This window comes from Vulpes lagopus, chromosome 12, assembly GCF_018345385.1.
Source record: "Vulpes lagopus strain Blue_001 chromosome 12, ASM1834538v1, whole genome shotgun sequence".
NCBI classification, from domain to species: domain Eukaryota; kingdom Metazoa; phylum Chordata; class Mammalia; order Carnivora; family Canidae; genus Vulpes; species Vulpes lagopus.
This window is the reverse complement of record NC_054835.1, coordinates 50685927-50705163: the sequence shown is the minus strand read 5'-3', so window position 1 is coordinate 50705163 and position 19237 is coordinate 50685927. Positions and strand designations below refer to the sequence as shown.

Here is a 19237-nt window from a genome sequence, read left to right as displayed (position 1 = left end):
TTTCAAAACGCTTTCCACGGACTGATTGATTAGCTGTGTGTTGGCTGGGTTGCCCTATGGAATAGACTGTAAGCCTCATGACAAAAGATCCCCTTGCCTTTTTGGCCACTGTATCCCCAGCAGCTAGAGTAACATGTGGCATGCAGGTATTCACTAAGTATACAATGGAGGAATGAACTAATAAATCCTTCAGGAGACTTTAGTCCTAGTAAAAGAATTGGCATTCCTAGAAGTATTAAAACATCAATGCTGACAGTTCTGCAAACATCAGCTCTCAATTCCTTCCATTTATCTTGCCTCTCCTGTGTCCTGGCTGTCAGTTCAACATAGTTTAAAAAAAAAAAAAATCATACTGTACTTCAGGTTAACAGCTTCCCTAGAACTGCAGATCACAGTATGATAATGCCCACACCTATGTTGCAAAACTCTGGAAATTTGGAGTTGGGGAAAAAGAAAAAGAGCTTGGCGCTAAGGAAGTATTTAGTAAAGTTTATTAAAAAGCAAAGTTTGAATGATTAGAATGTGTTCTCCCAACACTGATGCATGTTATTATATCGTCATTTTAAAGATATGTTCAAATATAATACATATCATACTACTTAATTTGGCCTGTTTCTGGAGTTAAGTTGGCATGATGTGACAACAGTCTTCGAGTTTGATAACAGCCTCTGAGCCAGCAACTCCATTGATGGCAAGTTATCCTAAAGAAATGATCTTGGATGAGTAGAGCAACATGGCTAATTTGTACAACTATTTGTAGTAGCAGATTTTGGCCAAGGCCTAGCCATCTAATAAATGTGGGATTGTTTCATAGGTAATGGTACAATCATAACATTACTCGTTATTTTTAATGTAGCCATTAAAAGTGATGGAGTAGAATGAGAAACAATACAAAACGTATCATCTGGTAGAAAAAAAAATAAAACAAGGCTTAAAAAAAAAGGGCTGTAAAACAGCTTGTACAATATAATTTTTTTTTTTATAACAGACAGAATGCTATACAACAAAATGTTAATTGTAACCCTCTCGGTTGGTATGATTTTTTTCTCTTCCTTTTTCTTTTAGCTGCTTATTTATGTTTTACAGTGAACATGCATGACTTTAGCAAAGAAAGAAAAACAGGTATTTTCAGTTGGTACTTTGAAGTGTACCAATTCTGAGGCTCCACAAAGGGAAACAAACCAATAGCAATCTAAAAGCATTTATTAGGGCCTTTAAAAGGCAACTATAAATAGCCCAGAGAGGCAGACAGTCCTACAGACGTTTAAAGTCAGACATTGATGCTGTAATTTTTGCTGGAACAATTCACAGAAACAAATATAGTGACATTTAATTCATCTAAGTAAAACCAGATCTCATTTGAAACAAGAGGGGCGGGGGGGCGGGGGGTGGAGAAGGAGTAGGGTCAGATTTGGCCACTGGAGACCAATTGCAGAAATCATGAAAGCAGTTGGTAACAAATCAGGGATACATAAAGCAGAGTTAAAATTAAACAGGCATCAAATGCAATCCTCCCTTTCAGTGCCCCCTTTTCTCCCTTCCCCATTCCAAAACATATTAAACTGTTAATACCTTCATTTCTTGGCTGGGTATACCAAAGTCTGTTTTAGGCATCTTTCTTTTATCTTAATATTTTCAATAACTTTGGAAAGAAAATGTTAAAAGTTGTGCTATTTTGCAACTTTACTACTTTGAGGCCTATATTGTTAGATTTTTAAGACCCAAGGAAATGGTCCTTTGAAATGGGTGAATTTGAGAAGGGCAGTCAGATGTTTATGATGTAGATTTGCCTAAATAGATGGCCATAGCCAGTTCTTAATGATTCATTTTCATGAACTCCAGAAGCTTATTAAGATACCTCGCCAAGCAGCACAGCATAGCAGCGTTTCTTAACGTTTAGTCTACCACCAACCTGCTTGCGAAATCCTAAGGGAGCACGTTACACCTGCAGATCCTTGGGCTTCACCTCAATCATTCTGACCTCCTTCTCCCTGCCCCAACCCTAGTTGATTCTTCTGTGTCCTTGAGATAGAGATCTACTATCTTAGAGTTTCAAGAATTGAGACAGTTTTGACAGACATGAGATTGAGTTCAGATGTCTGCTTCCTTGTTGGTGAGACTGCACACTTGTGCATAAGTTACACAAGCTCTTTGAGGCATGGTTTGCCCATCTGAAAAATGCAAATCACACAATTGCCATGACAATTCAATGAAGCCGTGTTCCCAAATCTTTCACGGGGCTGGTACTTGATACGTATTTAATCGCAATGCTTATAGCCGTAACTACAGTTCATTCAAGGGTAGATCTGAATGAGGAGACAGAGGCTGCCATTTTTTTTTTTTTTAACCAGAAATTATTAGATTGGCAATTTCCCAGACTTATTTGAAAGTTCCCTTCTAAGCATCTAATTGTCTTCAGGGAGATATGACAGTTGCACAGAAAAGCCACATGAATCATTAAGAATAGGAGTCATTATGTACTAGTCACCCACCTTGCTATCTAAATGCCAGATTTACCTATGACTGTTAATAGCTCCCATATAGTTTGGCTTGGCAGTTGCTTTGGCTGAACCTGGCTGTTCATTCCAAAACAAATATCATCTATGGAAAACATACGTGCCGTGGCTTCTGACCTCCTTCAAGTTGGGTATTCATGGTCTCCCAACAGAAAACCCAGTCCCATCTCTCTGTTGGCATTTTCCCATTTTGTGCAAACTGCCTGCACATTGTCCTCTTTGGCAATTGACAGAGAATCTATTGATTAGCCTATTCGATCTTCTGGGAATCACTGAACTCACACATGTGATTTGCTAGGAGACCAGGAACTCCCTGAATAGTGTCTACTACTTCTTTAACCTTTAAATGATCGCATTTCTACCTTAAACTGTCAGAAGGAAAACTCAGGACATCTTCATGGGGGGGGGGGGTGGATAAAGCAACTGTTATTGTCCGTTATCTCAATTTCCATTGTCCCTTGTGGATACAGATAAACTGAGAAAAGGCCTCTAAAATGCAAGACAAAAGATCTCTCTGGGAAGATCTAGATAGGTAGCCTATGGAGGCGGTACCTTAAGCTGCCTGTTGCCTATCATACAAGATTAACTTTCTATTAGCCTGTGCCTTTTCAAGGGCACTTGACAAAAAAAGCATTGCCACTTATTACAGATAATAGAAGATTTAAGTAGCTGATGGAAGTTAGAGCATTTGATAGACTCTCGAATTTCCATGCATTTCATTTTTATACTTTCTCACCAGTTATGGTTCTGTCTCTACTACAGTGTTATAAAAGCAGGATGAATCATCCTACCCTGAGTTGAAAGGTTTGATTCTATTATCTGTGAATGCCTATACAAACAGAGGTGATCCAAATTAGTAATCCTTCTCTTAGAAAGAAAAGTGATACTCTTCCCAGTATCTTTAGCATGATGGACACTAGGGAGTTTGGGGGGCGGGGGGCACATGGAGACACTTTTTCCTTAAACCTCATGGTAAGATATTTAAACCTTCATTTTAAGAGACTGTATCATTTAGCTAAACTATACCAATGCCTGTAATGAGCTAGAAAAAATTGTGGAAATAACCTTTGGGTATTCTTCAATTCGATTAACATTCAACTATATCTGAGATATTGTGAAGACTATTACTGAGGATTATGAGGACTGTTACTGCCCTGGAGGAGCCTCCATCTTGCCAAGTGTACCACAGACATCCTGTCAATCTGCTGAAAATAGAGACATTTATGGTAAAATAATAACAAGGTGGCATGATGCTGGAGATCTAAAAGAAAGATGGTTGGGTTTGAGACCCTTCCAGCATCTAAGGTGCGAAGGTGTTTCCCCAGCATTACACTTTTGCAGTTAATTCTTGATTTTCTAGGCTAATGAAGGAAGATGTTGCTAAAGATAAGTCACAAGAGAAAAGCAATGAGAAATAGATTTGCATTTGGCTTGGAATAAATCATATGCTTTGGAAAGAATGCCCCATTTCTGTACTTTGCAGGCTATTAAAATGATTTTTTTCTGTTCCCTGAATTCAAGCTATCAGACAGGCAGGATGTAATCAAGGGGAACATTCTGGGCAGTTGAGCAAAAGGCAGTTTAGGAATTTTTATTTTTAATTTCTTGGGCTAATTCATCCAGCAGATAATCTGCCTATGGAAATTTAAGTGGTGCTTGGCTTGAACAAATAGATTTCCCACATTCAAATCAAACTTCATTCTGAGCCAAGAATGTACACAGCATAGCTATATGTAAGAAGGTTTTGAATGTATTTTGAAAATTCAACAATTTTTAGCTACTGATTTTATTAAAAATTATTCATACAATTGTAACTGTAGCCAACATGGCCTCCCTTTATTTGAGACTGATTGGAGGAGGGGATGGAAACGAATGCTTTCTCTGGTAATATAATTATCTTTTGCTTCAACTTCATAAAAATGCCACTTTGCACCCATGTCTGGTAGATAACATTTATGAAAAACTCATTCAACAGATGAGCTTTGGCAGTACTGCAGAAGTTTAAAATCTTAATGGAAAGAATATGCTATGAACTAAAATAGCTTTTTCCATTCATAGAGTTTAGGAGCAGAGGAAGAAATATTGGCTTTTTAACCGAGAAATGTAAACATCATTGGCATTTGAACTTCCAAATTTCATGTAACTTTCCAGTAGAGAGAGAGAGATTGGATGCCCTTGTTGAAAAAAAAAAAATTACAAACAAGTCCTCAAAGACAGATTTTTCAACAACTTTTGAACATGCCCATGCCAACTTCCATATCCACAAACATTTAAGAAAGGAAACATAATAGGCTGAGGGAATATTTGTCCTGTTAGTCATTCACATTTGTCTAAATGGCACTAAAATCTCGTGAAAACCAAAGACCTCACCCCTTCCTCCCCAGCACCACCAGCGCAGAACTTCCACTTGGTTCTTGGTACCAGGCTTGTCTTGGTAACACAATATCAAGCAAAACTGATCTCTACTTCCTCTCCCAGTAGTGCCATTCATGTCCTCTATCCTGGTCATTTGACTCAAAGAACATTCTTTGTATGGAAACAAGACACTGGGATTTGTGACCTTGCCCATCTGTAGGCATATTTCCCTAGTCTCTTTCCCCAAGGAAATTTTACTCCTTGGGGAGTTCAAGAGAACAGCACTAATAAAAATCTCAGCTCTCTAAACAGTAATGGCCAGGAAGTCAAAAGGTACCACCAAGGAGCTCAGTGTGGTACAACCTTGAAGTTCCAGCCAATAGGCAATTGCAATACTAATCAAGGTTTCTCTATGTGCTCTTCACTTCTACCTTTAATGACATCTTTCCCTCAGTCCAGCTGGATCTTTTCTTTCAGAGTCTCAATGCTGTGTCACACTCCCTTGATCCTAACAGCAGTTCTGAAAAGCGAGTGCTATTACATCTTTATGTTTTGCAAATTAACAAGTTAAGGCTTAGAGAAATGAAGTCTTCCATTAAAGAAGTAGGTTTCAGCCCACATCTCATAACTAGATTAAAAGTGGTACATAAAGGTTAGTGCCATGCTCTTGGTTGTGCATGTTTTTTGTATATAAGACTCGAACCAGATCTTCTAGAATTAGGGAGAATGTGTACTATCTCTATGAGTCCAAACACCAGAGTTGCAGGGAAGTATTTCAGCATCTGTGGTTGTTTTCAAGCTTTCCTGAGATATATCTACCCACCCTACAGATAAGATCAGCCCTGATGTGACCGCCAGTATACACAAGCATAAATGATTATCAACCAGGGCAATCCCACTTAATCAAACCATTAAGAAGTGTCAGCAAGGAAAGAAGCCAAAGGAAATTCAGATCCAGGGTGGCGAGGGGAGGGCTGGGGAATGCTGTCAATGAGAGCCTATTGGGCACTGCCTTTTCATAGAGAGGAATGTTTCCAATTGTAGATTATACCACCAGTGGGTGGGCTTGAGGGAAGACTTGTTGGCTTTGGACACCCTTTGGAATGAAGCCAGTGTTTGAACACAAAGGGAAAAACAATCCAGTGTGGATGATGTCACAGAGCATCCTGAGGAAAGCAGCAAGGATAACGCTTCCTACTGCTTGGATCCAAAGAACACAGACTTATTTTGGTATGAATTCCTTGTGCAGCCGGTAGCTTGACTCTCATAAGGGAATCAATCCTAATCATAAAGACTCAGAGCTGGAGAGGAGAGGGGGTGTGTGTGTCAGTCTGGTTCCCGATCTGTGAGTTAGAAAATCAACACCCCTACCTCCTCTCCACACATGCTCTAGATTGTTTATGAATCCCTCTAAGTAGGCAAAGGCCATTTCCACTGGGGAAGACAGACATGGGTTTGCTCTCTTCAGGACACTCTCAAACTGTGATTGAATAATCTTCCTTCTCATATAATAATGGTGATTATTAGATATGGGCAGGTGGGTGTAGGGAAGAGGAGCCCACAACAGGGAGGGCTTTCTGTCAGTGGCAGCCTAATAACAATATAATGAAGAGAAACTCGTGCCATAACCAATGGCTGAGGAGGGTCTATTCATCAGATCAAATCAGAGATGAAAGAATATCTATCTATGCATTGTAAATATTTTTAAATTGTCTGCGTATTTTGATATTTTGACATCCTAAGAACAAAAAGAACAAAACAACACAGCACAACATTCTGACTGGGGAGACACTGCCCCTCCTAGGGCTAGGGAATTCTTGGAGATAACAAAGGACTCAGCCTAGAACATGCTTCTGATATAAAAGCTATCTGGTGCAGAGCCGTATCTCCTCCATCTGGCCCGTACACTCAAGGAGGCAATATTCTGCCTTAGTCATCCCGGGGCCAGGTATCAAGCAGCTAAGGACACTCCCAAGGCCCAAAGCCCATCAAAATTATTTAAACTAACCAATCCTAAGCAATGGGTCCTGCCCTGCCTTGAGTCTTCCACATAAATCCCTAGAAAGGTCATGGCTTTCTAGTCCCTCCCCTCCCTGCTGTCCTCTGCCTTCCGACCACCCTGGTGTCTTCCCCTTGTGCTCCTGTGCTGGGTCCTGTCCCTCTTGTTTTGAGGGCCTGTGAGGATAATAAACTGTGTTTTCCTGAGCCTCGATGCTGTCTGCTTTTGTTTTGACCACACCTGACTGACCACCTCATATAAGAATGCAAAACCATTTAAGGTTGGGATGGGAACAAACACATTTCCATCTTCATGGCAAAAGAAACTCCACAAGGGGAAAGAATAGATTGCCCATTACGGTCCAGAGTTTGTAGGTAGAAGTAGTACCTTCCACCATGGAGAGGTATCCTGTAACATTATAGGTGAATGACAGCATGCTCTGAGTCTTCCAGTGGTTTTTTTTTTGTTTGTTTGTTTTAAGATTTTATTTACTCATTCATGAGAGACAGAGAGAAAGAGGCAGAGACACACGCAGAGGGAGAAGCAGGCTCCCTGCAGGGAGCCCGTTGCGGGACTCGATCCCAGGACCCCGGAATCACAACCTGAGCCAAAGGCAGATGCTCAACCACTGAGCCACCCAGGTGCCCCTGAGTCTTCCAGTCTTGAGAGTGTTAGCCAAGACTGACCAAGCAGCTGGTGGTAAGGTGCAGTGGTCATAACTTCTTGCTCTCAGTATGTGGGCCCGGGAGGCTGAAAGGGATACCCCAAGTGGCTGTGAACACTTAGGGAGAAGACAGCCGTGCCTTTCTAACTATCAAATCAGATAGACGTGGAGATATGTAATACAATGGCCAGACTCTTAACGTCAAAGCTAAGGTTTAGGATTGCCACTGGAATGCGGCATTGGCTGTGCTTGGAGGCAGGCCCAGCTACGCACTTGCAGAAGCACATAACTTCAGCCGAGCTGCTGGAGGACAGTAAAGAGAGAAAAGAACTACAGTTAATCAGCTTAACAGCCACCCAGTGACAGGCCAAGGGACAATAAGGAAGAGAAAACACAGAAGTGGGGAATTGAAGAGAGGTGAGAACAAGCAGCAAAGTGAGACCCAGGCAGGCAAGCATTCCACATTGAAGAGGTATAGCCCAAGTGAGGGCTCTGGGCGTGGAGCTGAGTGGGCTTTAGGATCTGGGCTCCAGACTGAGAAAGGATACGGTTTGGATATAATCCTCAGCTTAGAAAGAAACACGTCTTAAGTGCCAGGCACTATATGTCCATGTATCTGTTTAATTTTCCTCCAAATTCTGACAATCAGTTATCAGCATCATCCCCTAAAGGTGCAGAATTAAAGCCGAACTAGTCTGGTAGATCTATCCAGGTCACACAGAGAGTAAATACTTGAGAGGGGGGTGGGGGTGGGAAGACTACAGGAGGAGATCCATCCCATTCCACAACTCAAGTTTTAAACCTTAATGAGAAGAGGAGCTGTTAGAATCAGGATGAAAGCGGGTCTCTGCACCTGATCTCAGTGGGGAAAAGAGGAAATTACAACTGGGCATGGGTTCAGAGCAGAGCTAACTGCAAGAGGCACTGGCTAAGTCCCATAGGTATGTTTTAGAACCACTTAGGTGCTCTATGGATTGATCCATCTCCAAACCGGGAACAGAGGGGCCCGCATGTAGCGTCAGCACCATTAGCTCTAGGAATCTGAGTAATTCACAGCAGGGAAATTTAGGCAAATGATTAAGGCCAGCAGAGATGAGCAGTAGGAAAGCTTGAATGAGCCTAAAACCATATCTTTCCCAGAAAACCAAGGCAAAGATTCAACAAAAATCTTTTTTCATCCACACAGAATTTCTAGTGAAAGTCATAGACGTTTGTTCAGTTGGAGACAATTCATATCTGAAGCGTAATGTTCCACTCTGGGTATCTTGTTCTTTAAGCAAACTGGCTACCATGGTAGAGAAGTGGAGCATAGGAAGAAGTAAAGAAGAAGAAAACATGAAGGAAAATATATGCGTATGTGTTCAAAACCAGCGTGTTGGACAAGTACCAACTATACCCCGTGTACTGTCAACTACTTGGGCCGAGATCATTACTTGACTCTGCTCCAAGTAGTTCATAGGCTTGAATGCCAGGATGGGACATCTCTATCCATCTGGAGAGAAAAGTGTTTGCTGTGTGTGATGCCACGGAGGGTGGGGTCTAGGTGTGGGATGTACACGGAAGCCGAATTAATATCTACACCCAGAAGACTATTTTTATTGTTAGTATCTCTAACAATTGAGTGAAGATTCAGAGTCCTCTACTCAAAATTTGGATGATCAGCTTGAAGAATATATAGACATTCCCTGAATTTGTTAGGAGGTTTCAACTACATAACTCTGAAGGTCTCTTTTGTTCACAAAGATTTAAGCTTTTTTTTTTTTTTTTAAGATTTTATTTTTAGGGGATCCCTGGGTGGCGCAGTGGTTTAGCGCCTGCCTTTGGCCTAGGGCGCGATCCTGGAGTCTCAAGATCGAGTCCCACGTCGGGCTCCCAGTGCATGGAGCCTGCTTCTCCCTCTGCCTGTGTCTCTGCCTCTTTCTTTCTCTCTCTGTGACTATCATAAATTAAAAAAAAAAAAAAAAAAAAGATTTTATTTTTATTTTGAGAGAGAGAGAGAGGGAGAGAGAGCACCGAGGGAGAGAGAGAAGCAGGCTCCCCACTGAGCAGAGAGCCCGACGTGGCGCTCGATCCCAGGACCCTGAGATCATGACCTGAGCTGAAGACAGATGGTTCACTGACTGAGCCCCTCAGGCGCCCCAGATTTAAGGATTTTTATGTTTTATTCATTAACTAGTAAATGGCATCTACTCCAAATTGTATGAGATGAAGAGTGGTGAGAGACTGCCCAAAAGGATTAAAAATAAAGCGTCAGACCTCATTTTCTCATTAAAGTAAAAAACACTTGAGTCTTCCAATTTTTTTTTTTTAATTCTTATAAGCCATACCGTTATGGCAATAGGTAAGATCATACTGACCCATGTTTCTTGTTCATTGCACTAACTTTTTAAATTTTAGCTGATCTGTCTTTATTTTCATTTTGTATTTCTCTGTACACCCTAAACTAAAAACAAACCAACAAACAAAAAAACCTCAGCCTGGATTGTGGATTTTTCTCAGCAAAAAAATTAGCGACAACCCAGGATAATGATTGAGAGGAAAGTTTCTTTTTTTTTTTTTTTTTGAGAGGAAAGTTTCTAAATGCAGGAGATGCTTCTGGATCAGTTCATTCTTGCGATGCAGGGTGCCCTGAGTCCCATGGTGAGGCTGGGCAGACCATCTCTTGTAGGTAAACCAAATGCAGGGTTGTGTTTTGTTGTTGCTTTTTTTTTTTTTTTAAGATTTTATTTATTTATGAGAGACAGAAAGAAAGAGAGAGGGAGAGTGAGAGGGAGAGACACAGGCAGAGGGAGAAGCAGGCTCCATGCAGCGAGCCTGACGTGGGACTCGATCCCGGGACGGGGATCACACCCTGAGCTGAAAGCAGACACTCAATCACTGAGCCACCCAGGCGTCCCCAAATGCAGGTTTTGATGGTCTGGTCGCAGAAAGGCCTTTCCAGGTTCTTATCATGACCTATCATTCCAGATACATTATTTATATCATGAAAATAAAATAGCGTCTTTGCCTTAATCATTTAGATATGATTTTTGGAGTCAGACTGATTTCTCTTTGAATCTCATCTCTACCGTGTACCTAGCTAAGTTCAGAGCAGTTATTTTACCTCTTTGATCCCCATCCCTTTTAAAAAGGGTAATTAAGAGAGTTAAATCAGATAGCATTGAACGAGTAGGTGTCCCATAAATGTCAGTAGTTTTCACGCAAAGCTTATCACTTGGACAAACCAGGAACTTTGCTTCGGCTGATTTGAAGCAGCCACCATGACCATGGGAGAGGCAGATGTTTTGATTGTAAGATATTAAAATATGAAATGACCAATTTGCCTTTATTAAACTAGGTATACCCAAAAGAATAACCCTGGCCTTCATTCTCTTGTTGACTTTCCTTACCTGCCATGCTGGCCCAAGATATCTTCCCTGACCTCTACCCTCCGCCCCCCCACCCCCATGCCTCCCCGCCAGCATCGCTGGCCTTCAGAGACTGGGCCCATCAGAGAGGGGAGGTCCAGGGCAGGAGTGTGGATGTCTGAAAGCTGCAAGTTCAACACCACGGGTCAGAAAACCAAGGCAGAAGCAGGTGAAGGCTGGTGTAAATTGTCAGAATTACCTTGGACAATGCAGCAGTAGCAGCCTACCTTCCTTATTACAAAATTGTAATTGGCAGGTGTTTTCTCCAGCCTGAGAACCAGAGGTACGTTCCTTGGAGTTAAGCCATTTGAGAGATTTCCCTGAGCTTAGCTATTAACCTTACCCTATCAAGTCTACATCAGTTTGCCTCCTCTCTAACATGGAGCTGGTACCCATTGTCTCTCACTATGTGTCAGGTGCCCTATCAAACGAGATTCAGTGATATCTAAGAGACAGACATTATTAAAGGCGTCTGAAAAGGAGGCAGAGGGAAGCTAGGCAACTTGGGAAGGTCGCACTTCTGATAAGCAGCCACTTTGGGCTGTAGCTGCAGGATTATGGGCTTTCAGAACCCCTGCGGATATTGCCCCTAGCTGCTTTGAATTTCTCAGAATTATGTCAAGGCTCATACCAAATAACCCAAGGGCCAGGGAAAGGGGCTTTCAAAAGAAAAGCTTAAGGGACACTTGGGTGGCTCAGTGGCTGAGCACCTACCTTTGGCTCAGGTTGTGATCCCAGGGTCCTGGGATCAAGTTGCACATGAGGTTCTCTGCAAGGTGCCTGCTTCTCCCTCTGCCTGTGTCTCTGCCTCTCTCTCTGCATCTCTCATGAATAGATAAATAAAATCAAGAAAGAAAGAAAGAAAGAAAGAAAGAAAGAAAGAAAGAAAGAAAGAAAGAAAGAAAGAAGGAAGAAAAGCTTAAGGAGTTTCATCAGTAAGACATGTTTAGGTTTAAAGCCATGGCCATGCATCTCTGCGATCTTGGAAATTTCCAGGTAGATGAGCTGCATTAGCTCTGCCTCCGCTCCTTCCACTGGCGAAGTGGGAAGCTGAAGGCATGGAACACAGCAGATGCTATTTACTCCCTAGCAACAGTCCAGATTGCAAATCGAAAGACAACAACGAGTAGAAGCAAACCTTTAAAAGTTAGGAAGCCCAGTGCTCTTACACCTCATCAGACTTCACTGTTTGAGGAGCTTATTATTCACCGGAGGTGCCTTTCAGCAACTTTTTTTCTAGTGAGACCTTCCTGTGTTTCCATCTATATTTTTAGGTGTAAGGACGCAATGAACGATGAATCAAAGACAGCGTGTCCTCACACACCGTTTCAAATTCTCAGTGCCACCTTGTTGGCGCTTGGGAACAGTGGAAGAGTGGCAGCGACCTACAGAAGAGGTGGTTTGACGAATGATTGTTCCCACGGGAGATTAAAGGCTCATCCTTTTCCACATTGTCCCCAGGTCAATAAGTAATGGTCCTCTGGCTATGTCGTCATGCTTTTGATCTCTCGCTCTCTCTCTCTGAATGTCACTTCCCTTAACTGATCTATGAATGGCACTCACGTTCTTAATCTGTTTGGTTCACCCAACCCCCCCCCCCCCCCGGAGATTACACGAGAGAAAGAGAGACTCTTCCCAGCCATAGATGGTACAGCAATAAACAGCCAAAGGAAGCTCCATGAAGGTGCCAATTAGCAGGCACACACCCAAACAAGGAGCTCGAGATCAGGCAAGCAATTAGTTGAGGCTTGGATCACTCTGTAACCCACTAAATGGTCTTACCTTAGTTACAGATCATGAAGTTCAAAACCCTGAGTCCTTTTCATCTCCTTGCAGCTCTGCGACTGCACATCTCAGGCTCGTTTGTCTCTGCTCCTTCCTGCTCTCTCTGGAGCTGTCAGCACCTACCGCCATGGAGATGAGAAACCCCACAGGAGAATCTCGCTCTTCTTTGCCTTTTCCGGACACATTCACCAACACACAAAGGCCAGTGAGTTCTCAGCTTCACTCTAGTGAATCAACACTTTCTTTAACTGGTTCCCATGCCTACACGTAGTAGACAGTCTTGCCAATGGTGGCTTACAGAAAACAAGCATCGAGAAGAAATTAGCCTTCCTCCCTGCCCATCTACATCTTTGTCTTTCGATCAGACCTTTGGGGGCTTCCCAGATCATAGAATGGACCCAGATTGCTCCTAACCTTCTTACTGTCCCAGAAGGCTGGATTTTCTCTAACCAACACCTCCAGGACTCATACAGCCTCTTCCAAGTGTGTTCTTCGTAGGTGCTATCTTGTTGCCGTAAAGATTTTTCTGTGTAAACATACGCCCAATGTAATCCTAAACCTAAGGCAAACCGCTTCTTGCCCAACATGATCTCATTCGGGTTCCAAAGAAATGTGTGCCCCTAGATGACCACTAACAACCTCAGTAATGCTTCCAAGGACAAAGCTTACATCTCTTTCTGAGAAACCGGTTTTGTTTTCTGGCTTGTTTGCTTGCTTCTTAGAGGAAGCAAGCAAACTTGCTTGCTTGACTTAGAGGTCAAGGATAAAGGAGGGGATTACGTTTCTTCCTATTGCCCATTTTCACCTATTGAGAAGTCTTATAATTTGCAATGAACTAGTCATGAAAATGTGGACATTTTTAAGAAATTGGCGAATGTACCGAGATGGTAAATGGTGCCATTTACGAGATGATGGAGCTGGGAGAGAAGGGATTTTGAAGTTGAGGTATTCTTATGCTGACTGGATATCCTCTCTGACAACTAAATGAAAATGTCAGGTGGATGATACATTACTCTGGAACTGAGGGAGAGGTCCAGAATTAGAAGTTATCAGTACATATGCAGTATTTAAAGCCACGAATGTGAGTGAGACCGGACAGGCGGTAAGAATAGTTAGAAAAGAATGGGATTCCAGCGCTCAAGCTCTGGGGGCAACACTGTCTGAGGTTGGGAAGATGAGGGAGGTCCTACAAAAGGGATCTAGAAGGTGAGCTGTTTGAAGTAGAAAGAAAAGCTCGAGATGTGGTACGAAATGAAACAAGTGCGATAGGAAAAAAAGAGTTATCTGTGTCACAGATTAATGTGGGTCAGGGTAAGAACTAAGAGTTGACCCTTGGTTGTGGCAATGTGATGTCACTAGTGACTGATGGAAGATGCCTCAGTGGCGTTCTGGAGTCAGATGCTTGATGAGACTAGAAGCAAGTGGGAACAGGGTGGGAGGGAGTGGAGACTGTCTGTAGGGAGCTCTGCTCTCAAATGTTGTAGAAAAAAATGCGGCATGGATGGGGAGGTATATAGGCAGCAGCAAGGATTTATTTTTCAGGGAGAGGGTTTTTGCTTTCTTTGATTTTAACATGGCAGATGTTCTCATTTGTCATATAAGATATTGCCAACTTTTTGATTTTTTAATAAAGTGAATGTCCTACAATTAGCCCTGTGTGTCATTTCCATTGCAAATAGTATTTTGGGGAAACTTGAAGAAGGTGTTCTGTTTGATCTCATGGTTTCCTTTCAAAATCATAGGGAAAGAATGGAATACTATTATTGGGTCAACAACTGGACCTGCTTTTTGCAGGATATATTACTAGCCACCAATTTCAACTAACTGGGTGAAAAGTGAATAATCAACTGTTTTCTTTCAATATTTTTCCTCTTTTTTCTCCTACATTATGTAAGATACTTCGCTTAATTTCATCTTAAGTAAAACTGTTTTTATAATGGTGTAAAATGATATAAATAAACCATAGGAAATATAAAACCCACATTAATAAAAAAAAACCCACATTAATAACTTTTCAGTAAACATTAATCAAAATAATCCTAACATTGATCTACAACTTAATCATGGCTTTATCCTAAACTACTTGTTCACCTAGAACATGCTTGGTATATAGTTAAGGCTTAATGCTTCTTTCTTAAAAAAAAATTAAAACATTATTTTAAGAAGATATGGTATGTACACACACACAACTATGGAATATTACCCATAAAAAAGAATGCAGTCTTGCCATTTGCAATGATATGGGTGGAGCTTGAGAGTATATTGCTAAGTGAAAAAGTCAGTCACAGAAAGAGAAATACCACATGATTTCACTCATATGTGGAATTTAAGAAACAAAACAAATAAACAAAGAGGGGGGGAAAAGAGAGAGGCAAGCCAAGAAACAGCCTCTTAACTATAGAGAACAGACTGTGGGTTACCAGAGGGGAAGTGGGTGAGGGGATGGGTGAAATAGGTAAGGGGGATTAAAAAGGGCACTTGTGATGATCACTGGGTATTGTATGCAGTGTCGAATCATTATATTGTACACCTGAAGCTAATATTAATTATATGTTAACTAACTGGAATTTAAATAAAAACTTTAAAAGAATGAGTAGATGACTAATAAGAAATCTGCTATTATAACCATCTTCTGTAAGAGTCACACTTATTTTAAGACTAAATTACGAATCTGTGTCCTTTATAAACCATTCAGACTTCTGAGAAGAGAGAATAAAATATGAGACATATAAATTGAGTCTACAGAATCTGACAGACTGATATGCTAATAATGATAGATTTAATGCATATAGTTTTTATAAAGCTTTTATAGTACTACTGAGGAGGTGCATAAAATGTCCTCAACAGAGTCACTTTAAATATGCAAAATATCCTAGGTCTGGGTTTCTCAGCCTTGACATTTGAGCCAGGTAATTCTTTGTATGGGAGGATGTTCTGTGCCTACAGGGTGCTTAGCAATATCCTTAAACTTTGTCCACTAGATGACAATGTGACTCAACCCCCTGTGTGACAGTCAAAAATGTGTCCAGATGTCCCTTAGGGGGGAAAAAAATCAACTCCGGGTTAAGAATAACTGTTCTAGACTCAAAGAACTGAGTACATGAGTTTTGTTTTTAGTTAAAGGAATCTGTAACAGAATATGAACTCAAAACACATGTGAATGTAATCTCTTTCACAAAATATAATAAATGTGAATTCCTTAAGGAGAAGGTACACACATAAAATGTGTATAAAAGGATGCAGTGTTTTTAACATTGACTTTGAGCATCGCAAAGCTTGGGAAAAGGTACGTTCATAAGAAGAAAGGTAGACTTCACGTGAATGGGTAGGGTAAAACACGTTTCCATGGGAGGATGAGTGCTAACTTGGTTTTCAGAGAATCATATTAAGATTGGCTCAATTTCTTATCTTTACAATAAGAGGCAACATCCCGATTAAGAGCTGAGATTTGTAACACTGTTGATTAGAAACTGTCTCCACCTACTTTATTAGGCACACTGTGTCTCAACGCTCTCATCTATTTAAAAAAAAAAGATAATAAAAACACCTATTTTGTGTAGCTCTCAGCAGGAGTAAATGAATTAATATTTGTGAGGCACTTACAAAATATCAGGCAATAATATTTGCTGCCTGTGTTGTTACATAGGAGTCCGATTGGGAGACTATGAAGAGGGATGAATGCCCGTTGGTGGATGAGAGTTTCTGGTTGGCCAAAAGGTTTCTGGTTGGCGAAAAGTCAAACAAAATATAGAAAACATTGGAAGGAATCTGCAAGGCTGAAGGGATGGGCAGAGTCCTTTGAGGTAAGCTTAAAGATATGCAAAGGAAAGGCATTGGTCTAGGAGAAAATCCCTACAAACTATTCTTATGATAATCCATGTGATAATCTAACTGACTAATTCAGTAAAGTCATTTGAGATAGGGAAAAAATAGTCTGACTCCCATGTGGTACAGTATAGTAGGTACTATGTAGTAGGTAAGGGACAAAATTACTTATTTTAACCTGGTTTTCCATACCTAGTGAACAATTTTATGTTGTTTCCTACAGCCTCAGCCTCTGCTGAAACCTTGCCCTCAGAGACCCAAATAACCTTCACAGGTGCCATTTTTGCTGGCCTGAGGGCTATCTGCTATTCTAACCCCAGGCTACCATAGGGACAGAGAAAGTGCTTGAAATCCTTGCTACTAAACAGTGTGTTCCTCTCCCACTACTTTTGACAGCTCTTCCAACACATATGATACTAAAATTATTTGAAATTCATTGACTCATTTTCTTCTCTTTGGCCAAACTGTGCCAAAGTAGAGTATCCTAGTAGACTTTTGAAATCAGAAATAAATCAGTGTAAGCTGGTTAGCATGTATTTCCTCCCAAATTAGTAATAATTATTTAATTTTGAAACTGAACATGAGATTTAATAAGGTTTCTGTTTTGGGTTGTTCTTTTGTTCTGAATTTGAAGGAGTTATTTTTCCAGCTGGTTTTTGTGTCAGTCACAAAACACGTGTTACCAAGCAAAGACCCCCTAAGAATTGCCAAAAATGTCTGAGTCAAGTACTGTCAGAGGAGGATTCAACTCAAAATAGGAATCCTCAAGAGGGTATTAATACAATACGATTAATACAGAAATCGTTGCTTGAGTCTTTCTACCAGATTCCCTCACATTGGCCCTCAGGCTCTGTTTGAGCATTGACTTTGACAAGGACCTCTGAACCCTCATGTATTCTATTCCTGTTTTATGATGAGTCAACGCTACCAATGAGGAAGTTCTTCCTTAAACTCAGATCAAAATGTGTCTCCCCATAGCTTTCAGAAGGCTTTTCTGTCCTCATGCTGTACCTCTGAAAATCGAGTCTTGTACTACTTCCAACAGCAAGTTCTTCAGACAATGTAAGATAAGAATCTTCTAGTTGCTTCTTTCTAACTCAGTCTTCACTTCTTCCACGAAAAAACCTTCAAAGCCTTCAAATCATTCCTCATCTGCATAGTGCTTATTTAATTTGTCACTCTTGAAAGCGTAAAAGGTAGGAACAAATGGCAAAATGACAAGTGACTAAGACAATAGATGTCAACCAGGACTGCTGGGACATTTAGTCAACATAAGGATAAGCAATGATGTGCTGGAAAATTTTAACAAGGCCTTCAAGGGGTTGGTGGGCGGGGGGACTGCCTGATAGAGTTTGCCAATTTCTGTCTGTAGTGTAAATACTCCAACCATGACTGATTTCAAATTACTAATTTGACATCTCAGAACGCGAATTTGGTAAGAGGTGGACACCACTGGATCTCCTGAGCTGATCTGAGCTGCTCATGCAGGACACTGTCCAATAAATCAGCCAGGTTTTAGTATTTCCTCAATGTCCTGCTTGTTCTCCTTTGAAGGTCTCTTTTAACATGTGATATATTTTACTTCATAATTACTGAGGTGATGTTTAACCAGCCTCAGATTCCACTTGAAAAAAATTCTACTTCAAAGGTCCAGTTCCATCAAAATTCAATGTCAAAGCATCTATGAAGGGGAGAATATATCTTGTCACAGACAAACCCTTTAGCTTCTACTATTTGGGTCAGAAAAGGAAAATTGGTACTTGCACTGGAAATAAAATAGTCCTGTACATAAAATCAACTGCAAAATTGATTATTCTTATTAAATTAGATAGACCACTAAGCAATTATTATATACCCTAAGCCTAATTAGATGTACCACTAAGTTGTGTGTGTGTGTGTATGTGTATGTGTGTGTGTGGTTTTGTTATGGAATGGAAAAGACACTGGAACTAAAACTGCTGGCTTGTTAAAAGGGATACTGTAAAACATGATTTAAAGTTTTAAATGTTTACATTAATTCAGTAGCATGTATCAAGTCCTTATCACACATTAAGGAAACTAGAAATATTTGACTTAAAACTCAACAATGAGGGGCGCCTGGGTGGCTCAGTCATTTGAGCATCTGACTCTTGACTTCGGCTCAGGTCATGATCTCAGGGTCCTGAGACCCAGAGCTCTGTGATGGGTATGGAGCCTGCTTAAGATTCTCTCTCTCCCTTGACCCTTCCCTCTACCTCCAAAAAAAAAAAAAAAAAAAACCACAATCATCACAGTGAATAAATTTGTTTTCATGTTTAGGCTTTTTCACTCTTGGATAGGCTCCTGCTTTCTTAAAAGCCATGGATGTGTTTGTTTTTGTTCTTTAGTGAATCCACTCTGCAGTAGTTAGTCGTGAGTCACATTTCCCCAAGGGTGTAATTTACACCCTTACTCTATTCATACTGACTGCAACTGGTTGAGACAAACTATGTTAGCACTGAATAAGTATTAGCAGGAAAAATAAAAATGCTTATTTGGCTTAATCCGGAGATCTAGGATGGCGAAGAGTATGAGAAAGATGGAGCTGGAGTGGTGAGCAGTACCTAGTAAGTCAGGTTAAAGAATGTTGATTATGCTAAGGAAGAATTAAAGGTCTTTTGATCAAGGGAGTAAGCCAATCTGATTAGCATTTCGGAGGAGATATTCT

At 40.9% G+C, this 19237-nt stretch overlaps 2 protein-coding genes across 9 annotated transcripts in view; one reads left to right on the top strand and one right to left on the bottom strand.

The window, feature by feature from the left end:
* Positions 1-19237, top strand: part of LOC121472802 (formin-like protein 18) — a 166041-nt gene that overhangs the window by 42106 nt on the left and 104698 nt on the right. Inside the window, exon 2 of one of the 6 annotated variants that reach the window (XM_041724235.1) lies at positions 16373-18747. The exons of 3 other annotated variants lie outside the window; for them this stretch is intronic. In XM_041724235.1, coding sequence (XP_041580169.1) covers positions 16373-16404 — 32 coding nt within the window. In that variant the 3' untranslated portion in view covers positions 16405-18747. Of the gene's footprint in view, positions 1-12777; positions 14962-16372; positions 18748-19237 lie in introns of those variants that run through there. 2 more of the 6 variants (XM_041724230.1, XR_005983010.1) reach the window with 2 other exon arrangements.
* KCNJ16 (potassium inwardly rectifying channel subfamily J member 16) overlaps positions 1-19237 on the bottom strand; it is a 56369-nt gene that overhangs the window by 13181 nt on the left and 23951 nt on the right. The window lies entirely within an intron of this gene.